Genomic DNA, 23896 nt, shown 5'->3' with positions numbered 1-23896 from the left:
AAGATTAAGATGCTGATACCCACTAATAAGGCCAAAGGGATGGTTAAGAATTCCGTGGTTAGAAAATATCAAATGGATAATATTGAAATTATACCGTTAGATAAATATAACGGGAATATAATAAGTGTTTTTAAAATTATGAAAATTAGGTAGTCAAATATTGAAATTTTCTCAGAAAAATACAGGATATTATAAAATTTACACCCGTAATCATTCCCTCTAGAAGCTTCTAGATGGTTCTTCCCCAGCAAGTATACCAAAAAAATTTCTTTTCTCGTCCAGTCAACGCTATGCGGAACCAAGTCGGCGGCCTTCCAGATGGTCAACGCCGGCGAGAACACGGCATTCCTCCTCCACCCCCGGGAATCATGGAGGAGCATTAATTCGAGCAGATCGGCCACTCCTCCCTCCCCAAAGCAAAGGCAAAAGGCGAAGGATCAAGCAGGTAGCCATGGCGATGACCTTCGAGCTCTCCGGCGACTACGGCTACGTCGTCCTCGTCCTCGCCGCCTACATCTTCTTCAACTTCTGGATGTCCATCCAGGTCCTGCTCGCCCGCGAGAGGTACAACGTCGACTTTCCGACGATGTACGCGCTGGAGTCGGAGAACAAGGACGCCAAGCTCTTCAACTGCATCCAGGTGAGTGGCCTCTTCCCGCTCTAATTATCCCGGAAGAACTCGCGCCGTCTCAATCTCATGCCATTTCGCCGGAACCGGAATCGCAGAGAGGCCACCAGAACTCGCTGGAGATGATGCCGGCGTTCGTGGTGACGCTGCTCCTCTCCGGCCTCTACTGCCCCGTCGGAGCAGCTGCGCTGGGCGTCGTGTACACCGTCGGCCGCTACTACTACTTCAAAGGCTACGCCACCGGCGTGCCGGACAACCGCCTCACCGTCGGGTACTCATCCTCTGTCTTTTCCCTCTGTTCCCCGTCCCCCCATGTTTACTAGGACGGATTGTGATGCTTCTTGTTTACTGCAGGCGGTTCGCCTTCATGGCTCTATTGGGGCTCATGATTCTGACTACGGTGGTCGGAGTTAGACTCGTCCTCAGCCGATGAATCCGATCCAAATTCGATAACACACGATAGTTCTATTGAACTAAATAATGATATCATCTTTCTTTCTGTTTCTAAGTATGAATTTATATGCACGGATGTTTTAGATTGTACTATCATTCTTGAGAAGTTAAACTCATAGTATTTAGAAAGTAATTTTTAGTCCTTGATTTGTAATTTTAAGATTTATGTTGTGCTTGATTAAATTTTTAATTGTATTCATAGAATTACATTTGGAAGTTCCTCTGTTCAATCCTTTTTATTCTTCCAATTACTAAATATTTCATTCGCATACATTCCTCGCGCCTCCGGTGAGTTAGAGACAAAATATCAAATAATTTTGAGTTGGAACAGCATAAAATTTTGAAATTTCATTGGTCAAATGTGAAGAACATTGGCTACTAGTCTAGATCATCAATATTATCTAAAGTCAATTTGTCAAAAGTCAACATTGACTCTTTTTTAAAGGTTTTGTGGATTCGGAAATCTCACAAATGGGTTTTTTTTTAGAGGCTTAGAAGATTTTTCTCTGTTAAGTTTTTTTTTCTTCCAATTTTAGCATCTTAGGATTTTAGATTTATTCAAATAATTATTTAATTGATGTGAGAGATTATTATTTATTTTGCATCAAATTTATTTCGGTTAAATTTGGAGAATGATTTTTCTTCGTTTGTCCATTTCTTATGTCTTATTTTCTTTGAAATCGACATTACATCAAATGAAACTATAATGTTCCCAAATTTGAATGTGGATTACATTTATAGGTCTTTTGGCGATGTTGTTTTTTATTTGATTTGTCCAAGTTGAGAGCAATATGATTGTCCCTTCTATAGGAATTTCCAAACTTCAACAGTCCAAAATTTTGAAAAACTAAAAAAATAAAAATTGTTTGGTGAAACGTGAAGAACGCTACCAAATACCAACCTAATTGTCAAGATTATCTAAACTCGATTTGTCAAATGTTAAGTTGGAAAAGCAATTGAATTCGGTCCTACTCAAAAACATCGAATTTGCACTTGGTTACTAGAGGTTTTCCCATAACCTTCTAATGTGATTGCTAGTGGGACTACAGCTCGATTGAGCTCAATATAATACTCATGGTGGCAACATTATGAGATTAACTGAAATTATCATTTTTACAATAACAATACTCAAAGTCCATGAGAATCATATTGTAGGAACACCTCAAATTCTAAAAACCTATTAACCTTAGCAATTTACATTAGCATAGTATGATATTAAAATTATGATATATCAATAATAAATTAAAGGATGTATCTATAACAAGATCTAAGTAATATTGAAAATTGAAACAGTAACTATTGGAGAATCTGAATCCATCATGAGGACTATTGCTTCTTTATTTATTATCGAAGATTCTACTAATACAGCGGAAGCCTTTCATATGATTGAGCCGACAACCTTAGGACCTTCTCAATGGGAGGGAAGAATCAAGAGTAAGAGAGCACAATTTAGCATGTTATAAATGAATCATATCTCTTTCTTTATATACCTTGTCCAATTTATGTGGACTATCCATAATAAAACTCATTGCTCGTTAATAAGCTATTAATGTTAATTAACTGAGTTACTGGATCTACCTATTGAGTCTACATCCATTTGATCCAAATCTTTTTATATGAAATCAAATATTAGATCATTTAATTAAAGTTAAATTTGTTAATAATAATTAATTATATATATTAATTAAGTGTAAGTCTATTTTATGGAGATTAAGTATTATCTAATTTATTTATTTTTTAAGATTGTACCAGACTACTTATGATCTGGCCTACATCAATCAGGTTGTAGCTCGACTGGACTGTGTTTGACATGACTCAATAATTCGACATTAGGCTTGGTATAATTCATGGGTTTATTGTATGTGCTAAAAATTTAAAAATATTTTACAAATTTTAATAAAAAAATTTAAATATATATTTTAAATTATAAATTTTTTTATAATTTTTATTTTTTTCAAATGTCAACTTTAAATGTCAGCAATCCGTTATCAATGCTTCGGATAATATATCCATTAAGCTCCCAAATCCATGACTTCGAAATCTCACCCCATTGTTTACGCACGAACTACATGAGTTGAACGGTTGCGCCGACGACTCACCATCCAATAACGACGCGGGTACAGAATGCAACACAAACAGTCCCTTTCACAAAGCACCGTCAAGCCGGTCCCCCAGCAACCGCCTCCTCGAATCAACGTCTTCGAGGCTTCGCCACCAGTTGAATCTCCAAGTTTTCGCCCTTCCCTCTGCTCGATTCCGATCTCTCCGTGCGAAATGCTCGCCTCGCATCTGTAGACGACGGTGCTTTGCTTGCTTTGGATCGAGTTCCTCTTGCTGTTCTTATTGGGGAAGGCAATGGGGAAGGATGTGATAAGGTTGGAGCGGGAGTCCGTCATTCCGGTGTTGAAGCCCAAGCTCATCATGAAGCTGACCAGTCTCATCGGTAATGAATGCTTCCCATTTTTCTATGGTTTTTTTTGATGAACTTGCAGAGTTTTTTTTCCCCATTTCATTTTTGTGTTTAGGGTTGTTGTTTCTGCGTTCTCTGTTGTCCAGTTGTACAGAATAATGTATTTAGCCAGTTTTTATAAGAAAGCTTCTTTATTTCTTCTGTATGTTGGCTATTTGAAGATGAGAAACCGGATTTGAAATCAGGGTAAATTGGTGTTTCCTCTAAATTCAAATTCACTAAAAATGGATGCGTAAGGATGAGACCAAAGTGGATCTGTTTTCACTTTGTATCATTGTATGTTACTTCATGGAGAAAAATTCAGGTTGTATTTTCTTTGCTTTTACTATTCTACTTCTGGATTGAGCTTATCTGCATCAGGGCTAGCTGACACATCAGTTGATGCACTAAGTTTTAGGGTTAAGCTATCTAGAGAGTTCAGTGAAAGAGAACACTCTTCCTTACTTGTGGTTTGGGGACAATGCCCTCAAACTGATATGAAATTCTTCGGCAGAAATGAAATTGTGTCATGTTGACCCTATCAGGTGTCCACTCGATCCAACATGGTATTGTGCTGCTCCTAACTGGCGTTTTCTTTATGTGACCTAGGTTTCTTGATCTTGTCTCTGGAACTTACTAATTATTGATTTTAACTTTCGTTTGACTCTGCAATTATTTTAAAATTATCTGATGTTTATGGAATCCTGCGTGTTATTTTTGAACTCCTATCTTATAACTGTGTAATAGCAGTTTGGTGTGATGTGCATTTATTGGAGACAATAAGAGCTTTTGTGATGCAGCCAGGATTTAAGCAAACTTGTTTAACCATATAAAATATTATTTATTTATTTATTTATTTATTTATTTTTTGTGTGTGTGTGTCTTTGTCTTCTTTGTTTTCTATGTTTATTACGTTTGAGGCATCTATATGGTGGTTGTGTTTTTGGTGACAAAGGAGTATCACCTAATTATGTTACTCAATTATGGTCATATAGTGTCCATAGAACACAGTAAAAATAGGTTTAAATTATCATTGAGATAGTTCATAGTGAAAATATTGCTACTGCGCTACAAAAGGTTTAACGAAAGAAATCATAGAAAGAAAGATGTTAGTTTATTTATGGCACATGATAATTTATTATAACCCAACTATCATAATTGATGTATCAAGTGGAATAGTATTTTCCAAATCTAATGCTTAAATAGCCCATTTAAGTTAAAAAAACTGTGTTATGTTTTTTCTATATTTGACTAATAGTTTGTTGAATTGAATGTGCCTTGTCCCTTTCTTCATCTGTCTGAGTCTACTTTGCAGATGTTGGAATCTGTAGTAATATGTGCTTCAGCTTTTACTGATTTCTTGATGGCTTTGAAACTTTTGCCTTTATTACTTTCTAGAGCATTCTACCGACCAAACCGAGTTTGTCAAGCTATGCAAGAGAGTTGAGTACACTATTCGTGCATGGTATCTTCTACAGTTTGAAGATTTGATGGTACCTTCTCATGTCCTTATGACATTTATGCAAGAAATATACATCAATGAATATTTAAATCATTAATATTTTTTATTAAAAGTTTGCCTAATTATGTCTCCGCAATGAATTTTGAATTTTCATAACAATGCAAAATCTATACTAATATAGTAACTTTCGTGTACTAATTTTAATTTGTCTTTTCTGTGTATGCAAATGAAAATTTGGATATTTTCATTAACATACAAATTTCAATTGTGTCTGCAGCAACTTTACTCATTGTTTGACCCTATTCATGGTGGTCAGAGATTGAAACAGCAGAACCTACCTTCACAAGAGATAGATGGTCTGGAACTGAATTTCCTGAAATGTTTTTTTCAGGTTTGTCAATTGACATCTAACATTTGTGTCATATTATTATATTTTTGCTAACAAAATAAAAATCAATCAACTTGGAGAAAAACTATGAAAGTTAACTTGTTACTGAAAGAATATAGTACGGTTTAATAACTTGTTGGAGTTTGGTACATGAATCCATTCTAAAGGATATTTACAAGTCATATACATGCATGTGAGCACCTCTTTGTTTGATTATTTGACTCTTAAATAACCTACTTTCTCAATCACAATGTTCATCATCCAAGATCTGATTTTTCTCTACACGAATCCAAGATGTCAGGGCTATTAGCTCAAAAACGTAAGAATGTTCAGGAAGTATGAATGTGTCTTTGCTAGAGATCTAGAACTGATATGACTAAGCTATTATTATGCAAGTCAGTTATTTTGTTTAATCCGCAACTCTGCTGTTTGGTCAGATTTTACAACATTTGAGACCTAAATGTACATGATTATCTAGTCCATCCATACTGAGGCAGATCCTAAGAAAAGATTTGGAGTAGTTACAATCTGATTTAATTAATCCATTTTACTTTGTTGCAAAGGCCCACAATGAGGGTCGTGCCAGGACAAGGCCAAAATTGAAAAATAACTATGTACTTTGGTATGAATTCGCTTCAATTTGTTTCCTTTTATTCTGTCTGTTCATCTCATTTCCAGTGTTTTTTTTTGTTTATTCCTCTTCTCCCTCTCTATTTCCTTGTATATCTCTAATTCTCTACTCCATTTTCTATTAACACAGTTTTCCTTTTCTTTCACATCTGTCTTCATTGTAGTTCATATTGTGTTGGTTTATGAGTTGGCAATTCCTACTTGCTGATCTTCACCAACATGTGCTAGCTTGTGAAACGTAAACTAGCACAACATTTATCTGTGTGCTTTGGATTTGTAATAACATGCCAAATTTATTCACGATGACTCTGATTGATATATATAATGTAAAGAAAAAACACAATTAACAGAGACATCTTCTAATTTACCACTTTTTTTTTCACCCTTTTTAATGTTATGACCCATTTTTATGGTATGAATGCCTTTTAAAATCCCATAATACCACAAAAATGACTGGAAAAACAAAGGCCTGTGTCAAGCTGTTACCTTCTGTTTCATTTTTGCTTCATCATTAGTTTGAGTATTAGCTTTGATGCTAAGTTAATATCCTTTTTGCCTTTTAAACCTACATACCACTACCGATTGGCACTGATTGCTGCAGGTAATGAAAAAGAGCAATTTCAAACTAGTTACTGATGAAGAAATGAAAGTTGCACAATCTGGGCAGTATCTCTTAAACCTTCCGATCAAAGTTGATGAATCAAAGGTTCAAACAATAATTCATTGCCTTTTATTCGCTTGCTTTTCATTTTAGCTTAATTTGACACATTGTTAAAATGTAGCTGGACAACAAACTTTCGCCGATGTATTTTAAGGATCATCCTCATGAGAACCTCCCTAGTTTTTCTGATAAGGTATTATTCAAAACTTTTATCTACAATCTTTTGCTTCTGTTACAAAGTTGAGAAATTTTTTAAATTTCCAACTTTTCAGATAAGGTAGTTTTTAAATTTTGATTTTTTTTTCCTTATCTTTTCAATTGAAAATCTTTAATTCTTACAACAACAAATGTTTCTTATTTTTTCTTTCTTTTAATAAACCAGGAACGAGCCTCTAATAATTTATTTCTACTAAAAAAAAGAATTACAAAAACTCAAAAAGAAGAAATATATTAAAAACATTTCGACAGGTTAGGCACCAAAACCCAAGGGGTCAAAGGAATTACCGAATGGGAAAAACAGTGATTTGCATCATCATTCTCATTTCACTGTCTATGTATAAAAGCTAAGCTGGAGATAATTTCATAAATTTTATCTTTTGAGGTGTCCTTTCTTCCACACAATGAACATTTCCCTTTTTTTTCTGTTAGAGCACATCTTTCATGATTCGATTGGAGGTATTCTTCTCTGCTGCTGATATTGTCTTAGACTAATTTTTGAAGATAAGATCCTTCATATTATTCCAAAATCTATCATCAACGACTTGAGAGTTCCATTTCGATTTCTTTCTTGTAATAGAGGGTTGATATTCTGTCTTCAATTTTAATAGTTTTCTCATCTTGACCTTTTTGCTCTTAAAAGTACATTATTTTTCGTCGTGGAATGGGAATCGACAAGACAACAGATTACTTTTTCATGGAGAAATTGGATGTGCTGGTCGCTCATATTTGGATGGGCTTTCTTAGACTTACAAGGTAAGCAATTTAAGCAAAAAATGTGTCTTCATTCTGGATACTAAAACTTCTCACACATCATGATGTGTTGAATGACTTCAGACTTCAACAATTACTCTTGAAACAACCAAAATTGGAAGACAAGAAAGAAACCAAGAAAACTGATGACCCTATCGACGACCAGCGCCGCCTCCACACCCTTGTTTTTCTCCAGACCGCAGCCTCCTCATCGCTTATCCTCTCCGGCCCGACGACCGCCGCCCACACAAAGCCCTAGTCTCTCTCGACATCCAGCCTCCCTCCCCGCCGATTCCCCGTCGCCGCGGCCCACCTCGTCGCTTTCTCCAAGATCGCCGATCCAACTGTCGGGGACCTTCCAGACCTCCTTCCACCATCCTTCCGTAGCATACATTTTTTTCAACTCACTCGCAGTTTTCCACCCATCCGTGATCATTTCATCCACGATCGCACTGGTCAAGATCTTTATCGCTTTTTCGCCGCATCACGGTCTCCGCCACCATCCATAGCTCACTTAATGCACCGTCCCACTTTCCTTTCATTTCATTTCAGATGTTCATTGATTTCTGCCAGACGACACTCGACAGTCAGTGATTCATCGCCTTGATTACACACGGCACCTCCGCCGACCGATTTCCAACGCCCATCCTTCGTAGCAATCGCGGTCAACGCTCAGCCGGTCTTCGCACGATCGTTGTTTCAGCGATCGAGGCGATCAACATCGCGTCCGATCCCATCGATCGAATTAAGAACCATATTTAGCCGCGCGACAACATCGTTACGGGCGTCATTTTTGTCATCAACGCCACACCCACTCCTTTACGCCAGCGCGATTACATTATTCATTCATCGATGCCCCGTAGCACGCCCGATTAAAATCACCTTCATTCACGAGCACGAACGACACCAGCATCGCCAGACCGCCCAGCCGGCCAAAGCACGTCACGAGGGCGAACCAAGAACGCCGACTGACAATTAACGGCACAAAATTCACACAGAACGACGATCATATCCACTCATCGAAAAACCATCTTCTCATTTGCCTGATTTCAACATCGAAACAGACATTCACAACGGGTCCCGACAGACGCATCATTTCATGCGCACGCAGCGAGCAAACCACAACGATAACCGGCAATCACTTGACAGCGCAGAGAAAGACAAACCATGTCAGCAGTCGCGATGAATCAGATTGCCGAGGCCAACGAAGCAGCCATCGCGCGCACCAGCACAAGTCCAACAAACCACCTTGGTCAGAACATATCTTTCACAACGACGAGATCGCAGCGATGGAATCCACGATCCACGGTGAGAGCAGACGGGAGGATTACAAACCGCATCCGAACAACACGAGTCGAGGTATCGAGATGATGATCCCAATTTTACGCCATCCGTCGACGAAGATGACTGATTACCAATATTTGTCTCGATGTTAAGACGACGATTGAGATATTGTTGCTGACAACCGAAACATCGCGCGTCACGAAATCATCACAATCGATACGCGTCGCCATCATCAGCCACGGGTGAAATCAACCACTATTTACAGACGCAAGACGACAGCGCATTAGCTTCAACGGCCCGAACAACATCGCACATCAGCCGCCATTTCGCCCAGAGACCTCACAGATTTGCAGCAGCATGATTTGACGAAGAGGAAGATTTCAGCACGAACACGACGCATGACTGAAGACAACGATCGTCGAGGCACGATACAGCGAAAGTTTTGACGGCAACGCAGCAGATTACAACCCAGAGAGCACGAATACGAAATATGTCACTTATAAACACTATTGGTTAGTTCTAGAAACACGAACAACCTATTGTGTTCTTTTAAATTAGGTATCGCTTCTTGAAGTTAAATTATGGTTCAAATTTAACTTAACATCATTGATTCCAAATTTAACTTAAGTGACATATTTTAACTTAAATTAGGAATCGCAGACGGAACCGCTTGCGATTCAAATCTAAACCATTAAGAACAGATAAGTTAAATTTGGAATCAATGATGTTAAGTTCCGTCTGCGATTCCTAATTTAACTTCTAAAGAACACAATAGGTTATTTAAGGAAAAGTTCGATACTTGTACAAATTTTTGTACAGTGGAACTGGTACGATTTTCCTAGGACTAACCAACAATGTTTATAAGTGATATATTTTTTCACAATACTATTCATGCTCTCACTTCTTTGGGTTGTAGTCATATCTGCACAAAACATTTGCCGTCCATATACTAAAGCCCACTTTTCCTTTATGTTATACATGCGGCTCAACCAATCATTGTCTTCAAGTGCATAATTGGCCAACATCATGTTCCATGCTGAAATAAAATCTTCCTCTTCATCAAAATCATATACACACGAAGCAAAGTCTCTAAACTGAGAAAAAACCCCACTCAAATGTATGGCGGCATTTTGATAAATGTGCCAAATGCACAAACGATGATGTGTTTCAAGCTATCTAGAAGCTAATGCCTTTGCCATTGCTGCATCTTGATCTGTAAGAATAGTAGTTGGTTTTTTCTCACCCATAGCTTTAGTTAATGTATTAAACAACCACTCAAAAGTTAAACTAGTTTCATCATATAATAAAGCAACACCAAAAAGTATCGATTGTTTGTGATGATTAACACCCACAAACAACACAATTGGCCGACCTTCATTGTTTTTTCTGTAGGTTGTGTCAAAGCAAACAACATCTCCAAAATTAGCATAATCAGCTCTCATCTTAGCATCAGACTAAAAAAATCATCAACTTGAATAGCATAAAAAAAAATTAGGATCATCAAACTGCATTTTCTGCAAATACTCCAATACACCCTTGTATCCCCAACTCTCATATTTATTATTCTTTTAGATCGCAAGTAGTTTTTGTAATCCTCAGGAATAAATCCTAGATTCTCCCTCCCACCTACTTGTCTCACCATAAGATCATGAGATGCTTTTGGGGGGATTCCCACATCACTTGCAATCTTAATCTGTTTCGCTGCAGAAAAAGATATATTTCTATGACTTCTATAAATGTGAGTTTTGTTTGGACTTGAGAAATAATGATTATGCTCTTTAACAAATTGCACCACAGTAAACTTGCTTTTTCTCCGATTGCTAATCTTCATTTTAGCCTCAGAACCAAATCTAGTTTCATCACGACTTGCTTTGACATAAAGATCTCGTTTGTCTTTTCCTCTTTTGCCTTGGGCACAACAATAAAAAACTCTATCAAGTAATTTACCCGATTTATCATTGTGGATTTTACCTCTCCTTACGCCAAATCCAACTTTTTTAGCATATGCCAAATAAAATTGATATGCATCTTCTTCTGTATCAAATTCCAACCCCATTTGTGATATATCCAAATCTGTTTCAATGTTTAAGCCTATAAAATCAAACAAACAGAGAAAAATGAATTTTTTCAATAAAATTCGATATATTGAAACTCCATACATTCCTAATATGAATCTTATTACCTTCATTAATAACATCAAAGTCACATTCCTGACTAGCTTCATTTTCTTCAAAATTCAAATGACGACAACTCGTAGATTCACCCTCCGTGATAATTACTTTTAGCCGGCTGAAAAAACCAACGAATTTTGGTCTAAAAAAAGCGACAACTCATATAGTTTCATAGTGTAAATTTCATACTCTACATGAATGAAGGTGATTTTATTGTTCAGCTAAAAAAGTATAATAGTCCAGAGGCATGCACTCTAGGGCATCAATGAATATAGATAATATAATCACGCTAGCAACTAGCACATGAAAAGGAAAGTCGTGTAACAACGTTTGATGTAACTAAAAGAATGACACGCCCACATGCAAAAACAATGCTGTCATTCTGCCAGAAGCCTAGAAGTAAGGTTCTTAATTCCAATCAGTGGGATCAGACACAATGTTAAAGATTTAATCACTGGAAAACCTCAATCACCCTGAGCCAAAACTAAGAAACAACAATCTCATGCAGAGACCATAGCTCAAGGCACATTTTCTATATAGTTCAACCAAAAAAATATGTAAACGATTACCTTTCTGAGAATGATGGAGGCCGCTGGAATCCTTCTAGGTCGCGGGAGCGAGGGAATTCGAGGCCGCTGGAGGTGCCAAATGTTTAATCAAAACCAGTGAATCACAAGACTAGTGAAATATGACATCAGGATTGTCATACACAAACTGTAGAGAATCCAAAAGTAGATCAAACACATTCTGGAAATGGAAAAGGAAAAGTGGGGACAGAATTGGCAGAAGACCATGATGCAAAAAACGAAAAAAAAAAACTGATAAAGATCTTGACCTTCAAGTTCTGCAATGAATCCGTGGATGAAATGATCACGAGGATTAAGATTTAAGAGAAAACTACTTGAGAATGAATTTTCTATATAGTTCAACCAAAAAAATATGTAAACGATTACTTTTCTGAGAAGGATGGAGGTGGAGGACGGGAGGTTGCTGGAGGTCCCCGACGCTGGGTGGAGGCCGCTGGATCGGCGATGCTGGAGGGAGGCGGCAAGGGGCCAAGGGAGGCGCTGGAGGTCGGCGATGCTGGAGGGAGACTGCAGGCGACGAGGTAGGCCGCAAGTGACGGGGGAATCAGCGGGAGGGAGGAGGCGCTGGATGTCGAGAGAGAGGCTAGGGCTTTTGTGTGGAGGCGGCGCTGGTCGTTGAGAGGACCGGCTTCGGAGGGATGTCACAGGCGATGAGGGAGACGGTTGCGGAAGCAGTGCTGGAGAAGGAAACACGAGGCTAGGGTTTTTTGTGTGGAGGCGGCGCTGGTCGTCGAGAGGGACAGCTTCGGAGGGATGTCGCAGGCGATGAGGGAGACGGAAGCGGTGCTGGAGAAGGAAACACGAGGCTAGGGTTTTTTTCGGCTTGAGCGACGTTGGAGATCGAGAAAGGTTTTTGGGGCTGGGGCGCGTGCATGCGCTTTGCACGTGAGGGAGTTTTATACCAGTGGTGTGGTCCAGGGGGGGACCAGGGATTTCGGGTCCAGAAGATCCGTCCCCATCTAAATCAACAGTAACTTCATCAGTTTTCTTGGTTTCTTTCTTGTCTTCCGATTTTGGTTGTTTCAAGAGTAATTGTTGAAGTCTGAAGTCATTCAACACATCATGATGTGTGAGAAGCTTTAGTATCCAGAATGAAGACACATTTTTTGCTTAAATTGCTTACCTTGTAAGTCTAAGAAAGCCCATCCAAATATGAGCGACCAGCACATCCAATTTCTCCATGAAAAAGTGATATGTTGTCTTGTCGATTCCCATTCCATGACGAAAAATAATGTACTTTTAAGAGCAAAAAGGTCAAGATGAGAAAACTATTAAAATTGAAGGCAGAATATCAACCCTCTATTACAAGAAAGAAATCGAAATTGAACTCTCTAGTCGTTGATGATAGATTTTGGAATAATATGAAGGATCTCATCTTCAAAAATTAGTCTAAGACAATATCAGCAGCAGAGAAGAATACCTCCAAAGCAGCAGAGAAGAATACCTCCAATCGAATCATGAAAGATGTGCTCTAATAGAAAAAAGGGAAATGTTCATTGTATGGAAGAAAGGACACCTCAAAAGATAAAATCTATGAAATTATCTCCAGCTTAGCTTTTGTACATAGACAGTGAAATGAGAATGATGATGCAAATCACTGTTTTTCCCATTCGGTAATTCCTTTGACCCCTTGGGTTTTGGTGCCTAACCTATTGAAATGTTTTTAATATATTTCTTCTTTTTGAGTTTTTGTAATTCTTTTTTTTAGTAGAAATAAATTACTAGAGGCTCGTTCCTGGTTTATTAAAAGAAAGAAAAAATAAGAAACATTTGTTGTTGTAAGAATTAAAGATTTTCAATTGAAAAGATAAGGAAAAAAAAATCAAAATTTAAAAACTACCTTATCTGAAAAGTTGGAAATTTAAAAAATTTCTCAACTTTGTAATAGAAGCAAAAAATTGTAGATAAAAGTTTTGAATAATACTTTATCAGAAAAACTAGGGAGGTTCTCATGAGGATGATCCTTAAAATACATCGGCGAAAGTTTGTTGTCCAGCTACATTTTAACAATGTGTCAAATTAAGCTAAAATGAAAGGCAAGCGAATAAAAGACAATGAATTATTGTTTGAACCTTTGATTCATCAACTTTGATCGGAAGGTTTAAGAGATACTGCCCCGATTGTGAAACTTTCATTTCTTCATCAGTAACTAGTTTGAAATTGCTCTTTTTCATTACCTGCCGCAATCAGTGCCAATCGGTAGTGGTATGTTGGTTTAAAAGGCAAAAAGGATATTAACTCAGCATCAAAGCTAATACTCAAACTAATGATGAAGCCAAAATGAAACAGAAGGTAACAGCTTGACACGGGCCTTTGTTTTTCCAGTCATTTTTGTGGTATTATGGGAACTTTAAAGGCATTCTTAGCATAAAAATGGGACATAACATTAAAAAGGGTGAAAAAAAAGTGGTAAATTAGAAGATGTCTCTGTTAATTGTGTTTTTTCTTTACATTATATATCAATCAGAGTCATCATGAATAAATTTGCCATGTTATAGCAAATCCAAAGCACACATATAAATGTTGTGCTAGTTTACGTTTCACAAGCTAGCACATATTGGTGAAGATCAGCAATTAGGAATTGCCAACTCATAAACCAACACAATATGAACTACAAAGAAGACAGATGTGAAAGAAAAGGAAAACTGTGTTAATAGAAAATGGAGTAGAGAATTAGAGATATACAAGGAAATAGAGAGGGAGAAGAGGAATAAACAAAAAAAACACTAGAAATGAGATGGACAGACGGAATAAAAGGAAACAAATTGGAGCGAATTCATACCAAAGTACACAGTTATTTTTCAATTTTGGCCATGTCCTGGCACGACCCACATTGTGGGCCTTTGCAACAAAGTAAAATGGATTAAGTAAATCAGATTGTAACTACTCCAAATCTTTTCCTAGGATCTGCCTCAGTATGGATGGACTAGATAATTGTGTACATTTAGGTCTCAAATGTTGTAAAATCTGACCAAACAGCAGAGTTGCGGATTAAACAAAATAACTGACTTGCATAATAATAGCTTAGTCATATCAGTTCTAGATCTCTAGCAAAGACACATTCATACTTCCTGAACATTCTTACGTGCACGCGCTTTGCACGTGAGGGAGTTTTATACTAGTGGTGTGGTCCGGGGGGGACCAGGGATTTCGAGTCCAGAAGATCCGGCCCCGATTTAGATGAGAAAGACATATTTGTTGAACGTGTTCGAATTGAGAATCTGAAAATGAGGTTCTGACTATGAACCTAAATTGTTCATCTATAGTACTTGATCTACTTAAATTATCATCTGTTCCCTACTTTGAGTTTATTGCAGCATGAAAAACCTGACGAACAAAATTACACTCCAAGAACCAGCTTTTGACAGGATGATCCTTGTGTACAGGTAGACATACCAGACTCCATACATTTTTCTCTTAGTTAAGAAGTCAATAGTTTGGACACTCATGTCCATAGTTGAGCTCAGTGTTTGATCTCATCTCAAGCCTGATAGACTTTTTAATAAGCAATCTCGATAAGAAAAACAAACAAGCTTGGCTCAGCTATGCTCATCCCGTTTACAACTCTATTTCTGTTTTTTTATAAACTTCTTATCAAGTTAGTAATTTAAGAGGAATGAGTGGGAATGCATAGACACTTGTTCTTTTTTTTTATTTCTCTGATGTTCTCTGAAGTCAGTTGCATTTTTCATACTCTTGCTGTTTAATTGTACAGATAGGACAGCACGGGAAACAATCCTGACCGAGGAATCTATATTAAGCATTTCATAAACATTCCTATGACTGATATGGAACTCGTTCTGGTGAGATATCTGAGTTAAAGTTGAAGGAAATGGGTAAATTTCAAAATAACTCTCAAATTCGACTAATATATATCAATTAGAACTATTTGTAGCCTGAAAAGAAGAACCCAAGTTTTACTCCAATGGACTGGGTTAAGTTCCTCATTTCTGTTGTGCTTGGTCTTGTAAGTTCCTCGACACCTTCATTCAATAGGTTTCACATTTCCTTTCTAATCTCTTTATCTAAGATAAAAAAGTTATTTTTTCAGGTTACTCTTGTTGGCTCTCTTGAAATGCTGAAGGCGGATATCAGGGTTGCCATAGCTATCCTCTCTGGTCTCATTGGCTTGCGCTAAGATCTACTTCACGTGAGTATTCTCGATAAACAGACTTCATTTTGGAAAACCTGCTTGAGGTTTGCAGTTTTCTGTTTTTAGCTCTCTTTTACGACTGGAAGGTTTCATGTGTTCAATCTTTTCGTGGTTATTAACTTACAAGAATTTCTTTCAAAACTACGAAAACTTCAATGCATATGTCATAACCTAATCAGTACTCATCTCTTAAGTGCACATGTCTATTTTTCTTTATACTTGATGAGTTATGTTTGATAAGAACATCAAAAGGTTATCTATTAAAAGATGCTTTTTGACAGTTGGTTTATGAAACGACATATGGAACAATGCAGGTTTCAGCAGAACTTGACGACTTACCAAAACTTAATCACCAAATCGATGTACGACAAACAACTTGACAGTGGAAAAGGCACACTTCTACACTTGTGTGATGATGTGATTCAACAAGAAGTAGGTTGCAGGACAACAAACACAAAACTATAAAGTTCATCTGCGCTTTAGAAAGATCTCCACCGTTTCATAATCTGAGTGTGCAGGTCAAAGAGGTCATAATTTCTTTCTTCATTTTGATGGAGCAAGGGAAAATGCCAATAGATGTATGATCCTTATCATCCTTCACTTTCCGTGATTCTTCACGACGAGTAAATCATTGCTTATGTGGTCTATATATCAGGTTCTTGATAATCAACGCGAACGACTTATTAAAGAGGAGTTCGATGAAGAATGCAATTACGAAGTTGAGGATGCGGTTCAAAAGCCGGAGAAACTCGGCATAGCTGCAAGAGTAAGCTCTTAAAGTTCTTTTTTAGACGAGTTGGGCAAGTAGCTAAGCTGTTGTTTGTTTACGATTGAATTGTATGCAGGATTCCGTTGGAAGAATCTACTGTGTTCCCCTGAAACAGGCAAACAAGACTATCGAAGTTTCGGAGTCGAAAAGGTTAGGCTTCAAGCACTGTAAGTCATTGTGATATACATGAATTCTGAGTTCATCATCTGTGTATTTAAAATTCTATCTACTATCTTTGTTCATTTGAGAAAAATTCATTTGTCTGTAATTATTAATTCTCTTTTATTATTTTTAATTTTGTCTAAAATAATATGATATACCAATCTTGTTCCTTTAACTTGTCGGGCGTTAAGGTTTCATGCCTCTCCCTTTTTGCTTCCTTAAGTCCTTCACGAATGATTCCTGGTATCCAGTGCCTTTCTTTTGCCTTCTTTTTTGGTTATTTTTTTCTTTGCGATCTCACTCAATCAAATTGTTTTTCCTCTCTCGGATAAAGATTTAGTTGTTGTTGTCAAATAAAGACTTGGTTGTTGTTGTCGTCGTCTCATGATAGTTCAATTTTTCCTATAAATATCCATTGAGAAGAAGCTCCTCTTCCCACCATCTCTGTTCTTGGTTAAATTCTTCAGGCAATTCCTTCCTCTTGCAGTAATGGCGAACCAGCCCGCTCCAGGCCGGCCGTGGCTGCTCCGGCTCGCCTCACAGGCGCGGTTTGAAGCACCTGTGCAGCCTCCGCAACCTCAGCCACCGGCGCCACAGCCGACGACTCAGGCTCTTGCTCGTCCTCCTATAGCCCCACCGGCCGGGCCGACTGCGCCTCCACCTCCACCGGCTGCAACACCCGCGGCACCGGTCACCGGCGCTCGTCCTCCAGTGGGGAATAACAGAGACGCTACGGATGTTATCCAAAGCCCGGTGATCTCCTCACCTACGGAGGGGGCGCCGCCACCTCCACTGGTGGAAAGAGCATCGCGGCCCGCAGTGGCAATCGATGGTGTGCTTCCTCGAAGGACTAACGGCGATGAGACCACAGAGATTGTCCGAAGCCCTTTGGTGGCCTCGCCGGTGGCGTCGGCACGAGAGCGCTCGCGTCCCCGAGGCTGAGGGGAGAGGCAACGCCGCAAACGCGTGCGGGCTCGCCGCCCCCTGCAAGGTCGGTGGTAGAGGCACCGGCATCGATTCGCCCCCGTTCACCATCGCCGACGAGGCGTTCTCCCTCGTCATCGACCCCGACACCGATGGAGGCGGTGAAGACGGAGATAGATGCAGCTCCAACGCGCCTCCAATCGCCATCCCCCAAGACGGCGGAGACGGCGGAGCGCAATCGCCGTCGCTCGCTGTCTCCGCAACCGCAACCATATCTTCCGCCGCCTCCCGCGGCGACGACGAACGGCATCCCAACTCCTCCCCCGTCGCTGGAGGTCAACACGACTTCTTCCCCGACGCCACCGGCGTCGCCCAAACTCACTCCGGCGCCCGAGCCAAAACCTGCACAAGCAACCGGCGACAAGCTCCAAAAGGCAACGGTGGCGGAGAAGAAGGAAGAGAGCGAGAGCAGGACGAGGGCGATCATCCTCGCAGGGAACAACGTGGGAGCGGCCATGGACTTGCTGGGGCCACCCTCCCCCTCCTACGGCCTTCGCCGGGCCACAAAGCTCGACGACGATCAGCAGAGCAAGGAAGTTCATCAGGAGAAGGCCATGGCGACGCTGGTGAACAGCAACGTGCAGAGCGTCAACAATTCGCTGCTCCTCGGCGGCTCCTGCAGCGCCGGCAGCCCAGGGGTGCACGTCACCCTCTCCATCCATTGCCGCCGCCCATCCAAGACCCGCGGCAGCGGCGCCACCTCCACGCATAAGCCTCACCATCCATCTCTGCCCTGAACAATCTGAAAAGCTTTACATGATCTAGTATTAAGGATATTATAGCATGCCTTCAATTTTAATTTCAGCTGCATTTGCATTTACATTTACATTTACATTTACAAGTTCTTTAATGATAATTGATATGGGGGTGCTAAATGCGGAGCTCAAGTTCACTTTTGAACCGGGCCTAGCCTTTCACCCAACACTTAGGCCCCTCAATTTAAGGACGACCGGCCCAATGATCGGTATGTATGAGGGACAAAGGCACTGAAACACCTTGCGCATTTGACAACTCACCAGGACAAAGAGGAGACAGTTAGTCTAAAGGAGGATCGGGAACATATTTGGTCAGGTCCCAATCATCCAGCCTTTTACTCGAAATGTAACTGCATATACGGTCGAACGAATATATGGATCTTCCTATTCATTCTCCCACACTCCTATGTACAATCGATCGGGTTAAAAGGGTGACTAATTACAAGCCTCGGTACCCTTAGTCCCATAAAGCAGGCTGGGTAGCTTTCAAAAGAAACCCGACCGGATTTATATGACTCAAAATATTACTTCAAGTGACCAGAGACTCGTCTCTATATGTAAGGATGACCTGCCTAAAGAACTGGTCAGGATCTTTTGGAGGCTCAGTTGCCCACTCTCCAGAAGCAAGCATCTTTGTATATGGCAAGACGATCATAGAAGCATCCATACTATTTCACTCAAGTCTCTAGCACCACACAATATATACTCGAGCGACCTTAAAAACAAAGCGTTCTTGCATAAAGTAGTGACGCCATTATACATTGATCTACCGTCAGATTAAGTGGTTGGTCGGCCAAACTTCCCGCCAGGACATATCCAAGGGTCAATACTGTTAGAGAATCTTAACAACTTGTCAGAGAATAATAGTCGTTTGTTAGAGAATATTCTTTTATGATGACACAAGCCTTTAATGAAACTTTCCTCGAAGATGATTATGCTTTCCTTCAGTCGGCACCTTGTAATAGCATATTCCTTCAACCGCCTCATTGATGACTTTAGTTTCAAAAAGGGTGCACATGGATAACAGAAGATTTCTCGGACCATGGCTATACACTTTCCAAGATGTACATATTATGTTGCTCAACAACTTCTGACATATGACATTCTCTGTCATCTCATAATTGCGGAGGTTATAGAGGTGGCATATAAAGGGGGTCCTCTCCGATGACAAGGTAGGCATACTTTATACGTCTTACTACACGTGCATCCTGCTACCCATTTACTGTTCTTCTTTCCATTCAGGCAATACACTGACTTGAGCGTTGGAGGGCTTTCATCAAGGACCCCTTTCTTGATTTTTGACGCTGAAGTTTTGTTGGCTCATTTAAATGTATGCAGGGAGCTTAGCACACTAGCCCATAGTCCTCGATTCAATCAAAAGATCTTCGTCCAATCAACATTGCAGTCACCTGTCTAGCTCGTCATCTTCAACTTCCAGATATGATCAATAATATTTTTTAGTTGATGATTGATTTCTGTTCAAGATATGGAGCTCATGCGAGGCCATGTCTTATCAGTGTCGCCCAAAAAGGCCATCCAAATCCTGTCTCAATCCATTTGGTGTTGCCATGTATAACCCTATAGGGGTTGAGTCATATCGAACTTGACCATAAAAGGTGGCCAACCCTCCTACAAACTCCCTCTATTATTGGAGTAAAAAAAAAAATGAAATCGTCACCTTAGTGGCTCCTCCAGAGTAATCTCATACTCTTTAGAAAGGGATAAATTACTGGAAGGATTTGCTCAAGTGTCGCACCTTTTTATATGAGAAGGTCGGACATCTAACGAGATATTTTATATCCGCTATTATGTGTTAATCTATGTAGGTTTATTCGTGTTCTCGGAGGAAGTTTAGCACCTAAGCCTCCCTCCTTTGAATCAACATGGTCAGGAAGGAGTTGTTACCTAATCAAAATTACTAATCGATGTCTAATGCCCCTAATTAGGTAGGTAACTGCAAGTAAATCCAACCTTTGGGAAGAAGCTCCGGCCTAATCAAACATATCAATCAATGGTTCAATGCCTGATGGCCCTAAGCTACAAGTAAAGTCAAACTTTGGCTGACGAAATTTATTGGATTTTAAAAAATAATAATTTCAGTTATCCTTATTGACTATCTCTGGTAGCCGGCCGAAATCTATTAAATTTTGAAAACACTAATTAGAGGAGTTATTCCCTAATCAAATTTACTAATCAATGAATCAATGCCCAATGACCCTAATTAGGTGGATAGCTACAAGTAAAGCAAACTTTTATTGACCAAATCGGTCGACTTACCTATATATTCAATCTTAAACATACTAGCGAGGAAGGAGTTGTTTCCTAATCGAACTTACTAATTACTATAATGGATCGATACATATGACTCTCCATAATTGGGTGGGTAGCTATACAAGTGAAACCAAAATCTAACTAATGTGTGGCTCGACTACTTTTCCAATTAAAGGTCGTACCATCGCGCTATTGTGCCATTGCATCTATTTGCTTACTTTGTGCCTTCATCTCTGACAAATTAATAAATCTGTCCATGGAGTGTCAAGTTAAGGATGATAAATTTATTAAAATAAAATAGAGATTAATTATCAACGGAAGCATATTTTTAGTGGAAAATTTCTTCTATTATTTAGCATTTGATGATCGATTATAAGTTAACCTCGTAATTTACCTCATTTCATATGATCTAAGGATGAACTGTAAAGGACGTGAGCATAGTTACCTTTATTATATTTTGACAAATTAATAAACATCAGTCTGACAATGAGATTACCCCATTAAGGATGGAAGCATTCTTGTTCTCGTCGTTTGAATTTATATTGATTACGCGGGTTGATATATTCCTAGTTTGAATCTATACCTATTCGATATGACTCGGTTGAAATATACTAAATTTGAATAGGTAAAACATACGTATCACCAATATCAACATTAACGATCGATTCATTTGAACTCTATGTCCTGATTTTGTTGGAAAATTAGTTTTGAACTAATTAGTGTGTGAATGAGAATTTACATGAATTGGTGACATGACTTAATTTGAATCGTCGAATTAAGATAGACAAATCAGATTCATCCAAATGAGAAGGCATAAGTGCCACTTCAGATGACTCATCTTTATCATTGATTTCAAATGGAAGACATCCAAATGAAGAGACATTATGTTTCTTGAGAAGCGATGCGATTTAGATCATCCAATTCAAGTTGGATGGATGAGATCTAATTCAACCAATTCTTTTACCTTTTTATTTGGTATAAATAATGTCCCTCATATTCTCATTTCATTCATTCCATTTCAAAACAAAGCAAACATTGCATTTTATACTTTGTTTAGATGTCTTGCGATTTGTAGTGTTATCACAAGATAAAGTCATTGTATTTAGGAAGAAGATTGTCGTGTTCAATGAGTATCATGTGCAGGATAAATTCATCTTAAAAAGATAGAGTCTAATTCTAACCTTGACATCACCAAAACAGTGTTATACCATTATTCTACCTGTGAAGATATTGCACCACCACTATCTCTAACAAATTTTAGGATACCCATCACGTTCTCCTATTCATCAAGGGATTGTTACATATTCTTTAATGGATTGTTTCCATACTAACACTCTTTATGGTAATAGGAAAAGTATACGTGTAGGTCATTTTAAAAGTCAGCGTTCTCAGATCCGATATTCATTAAGAAAAAAAATATTCCATAAGTATATCATAACTAATCTCAAACTTCATGTTATATCAAAGGATATTCACATATATCTATAATGATATGATATTATCCATTTTGGGCCTAGGTCCTCATGACTTTACTCTTGGGCTCTACCCAAAAGGCCTCATGCCAATGGAGATATCTCCGGGCCCACCCTCAACTTCGTTCAAGGCCGCCCCACATAGCATCTGGTTCGTACCATGACTCTGATACCATTTGTTGAGCCCAAAGGATGTCTACATATCTCTACAATGATATGATATTGTCCACTTTGGGCTTAAGTCCTTATGGCTTTGCTCTTGGGCTCTACCCAAAAGATCTTATGCCAATAAAGATATCTTGTATCCTTTTAATCCTATGATCTTTATTAAATTTTTCTAATGTAGGACTTTGATTGAACTTCAACATTTCATATATCTGATCTGTTATTGAACGATCTAACCATTATTTTTCGTGGGGGTTAGAGATTTTGATTGTTAAACTTGGACATTGCACTTTCTATCATTTCAATTAGTGTCTTTTTTGAAAAAAAAAATTATATCATCATTATCATGAATTGTAATAGTCCTAAAATTTCTATTATAATATTCTAAAACAAAAATTGGGCAAAAGACAAACATAATAAATATAAAGATATTTGTGAGTTATTAGCGACAATAAGTGTGTTGGAGATGATCTCGGTTTGAGTCCGAGTCAATTTGGATTCGGTTTGATTGTGTTAAAGATGAACCACACAAACTTGAGTCCCGCATAAAATATAATTACAGTGTCGGTGAGCTTATCGTTAGGATTGAGTCAGTTTAAATCAAGCTTGATTCGTACTCAAATCGGTATATTTAAAAGTAATCCGCACAATTTGCAGTAGTGATGGCTCACTGACATTGATGAATGATAAAAAGAGGAATTTTTAAAAAGTAAATCCGTTATTTGGATACGAAGGGATATATATATAAATACTATAGATTTATAGTGGAGTAAATTTTAGGTTGTCAATTCTGAAGAATCGACTCCATCATTATGTCAAAAATATTATGTGTTCACCATCTGCATTACATCTTGGGGATAAAAAAATAAAAAAAAACTCTTGAAAAATAAATGTGGAATCGTCACATCGACGACCCTTAGAGCCGGACCCACGTATACGGAGGGAGATAAATATAAATACACAGCTGAAAATGTATGATCGGGATGTTAACCCCAGATAACGATACTCCGAAGATCGAATACTGGACCTTTCGATCATAAAACCATGCGACCTCAATTGTACTATGACCTGAGGACAAATTTTATATTGATGCTTCTATGAGTTAGGGGTAGACCATTGTGTTAGGATTACCATCAGAGTCCATATATAAGATTATAAGATAAGAAGTATTTTTGTTGGTACCAGACTTTTTGAGTATACCTCAAAAATAAATTCATATGGCTTAGATAAATCATTTTTTTTTCTGGTTATTTGTTCCCTCGTCGAATGTACGATAAACGGATCTTTTCTCTTCTTTCACATGGTTATTTGTTCCAAAATAAAAAATTAAATTTTTTTTTTTTAAAAAAAAAGGAAAAACAACGAGCATCATCGTTCTTAATTATTCACATGGTTGCCTGAAAGCTACATGGCCTGCTCGTCGGCATGACTGTCGCCACTCAAGCTCCCTTTCCAAAATTGTCGTGTAGAATCAACTTACCGA

The 23896-nt window shown here is 38.6% G+C and overlaps 2 protein-coding genes and 1 pseudogene across 2 annotated transcripts; all 3 read left to right on the top strand.

Moving 5' to 3' along the window:
• Positions 1–395: 395 nt before the first annotated feature.
• On the top strand, positions 396–1241 carry LOC122023641 (microsomal glutathione S-transferase 3-like). Its single transcript, XM_042581869.1, has 3 exons — positions 396–640; positions 727–899; positions 983–1241. The coding sequence occupies exons 1-3, from the start codon at positions 452–454 to the stop codon at positions 1059–1061; spliced, it is 441 nt and encodes a 146-aa protein (XP_042437803.1). The 5' UTR covers positions 396–451; the 3' UTR covers positions 1062–1241.
• A 2034-nt stretch (positions 1242–3275) lies between these two features.
• Positions 3276–17708, top strand: LOC122023325 (annotated as a pseudogene).
• Positions 17709–17842: 134 nt separating this feature from the next.
• On the top strand, positions 17843–18487 carry LOC122023324 (CASP-like protein 4A1). Its single transcript, XM_042581378.1, has one exon. It carries the CDS (start codon positions 17843–17845, stop codon positions 18485–18487), a length of 645 nt encoding a protein of 214 aa, XP_042437312.1.
• The last annotated feature ends 5409 nt before the right edge of the window (positions 18488–23896 follow it).

The sequence above is a fragment of the Zingiber officinale genome, chromosome 9B (genome assembly GCF_018446385.1).
Source record: "Zingiber officinale cultivar Zhangliang chromosome 9B, Zo_v1.1, whole genome shotgun sequence".
NCBI classification, from domain to species: domain Eukaryota; kingdom Viridiplantae; phylum Streptophyta; class Magnoliopsida; order Zingiberales; family Zingiberaceae; genus Zingiber; species Zingiber officinale.
This window is presented reverse-complemented; position numbering and strand designations above follow the sequence as displayed.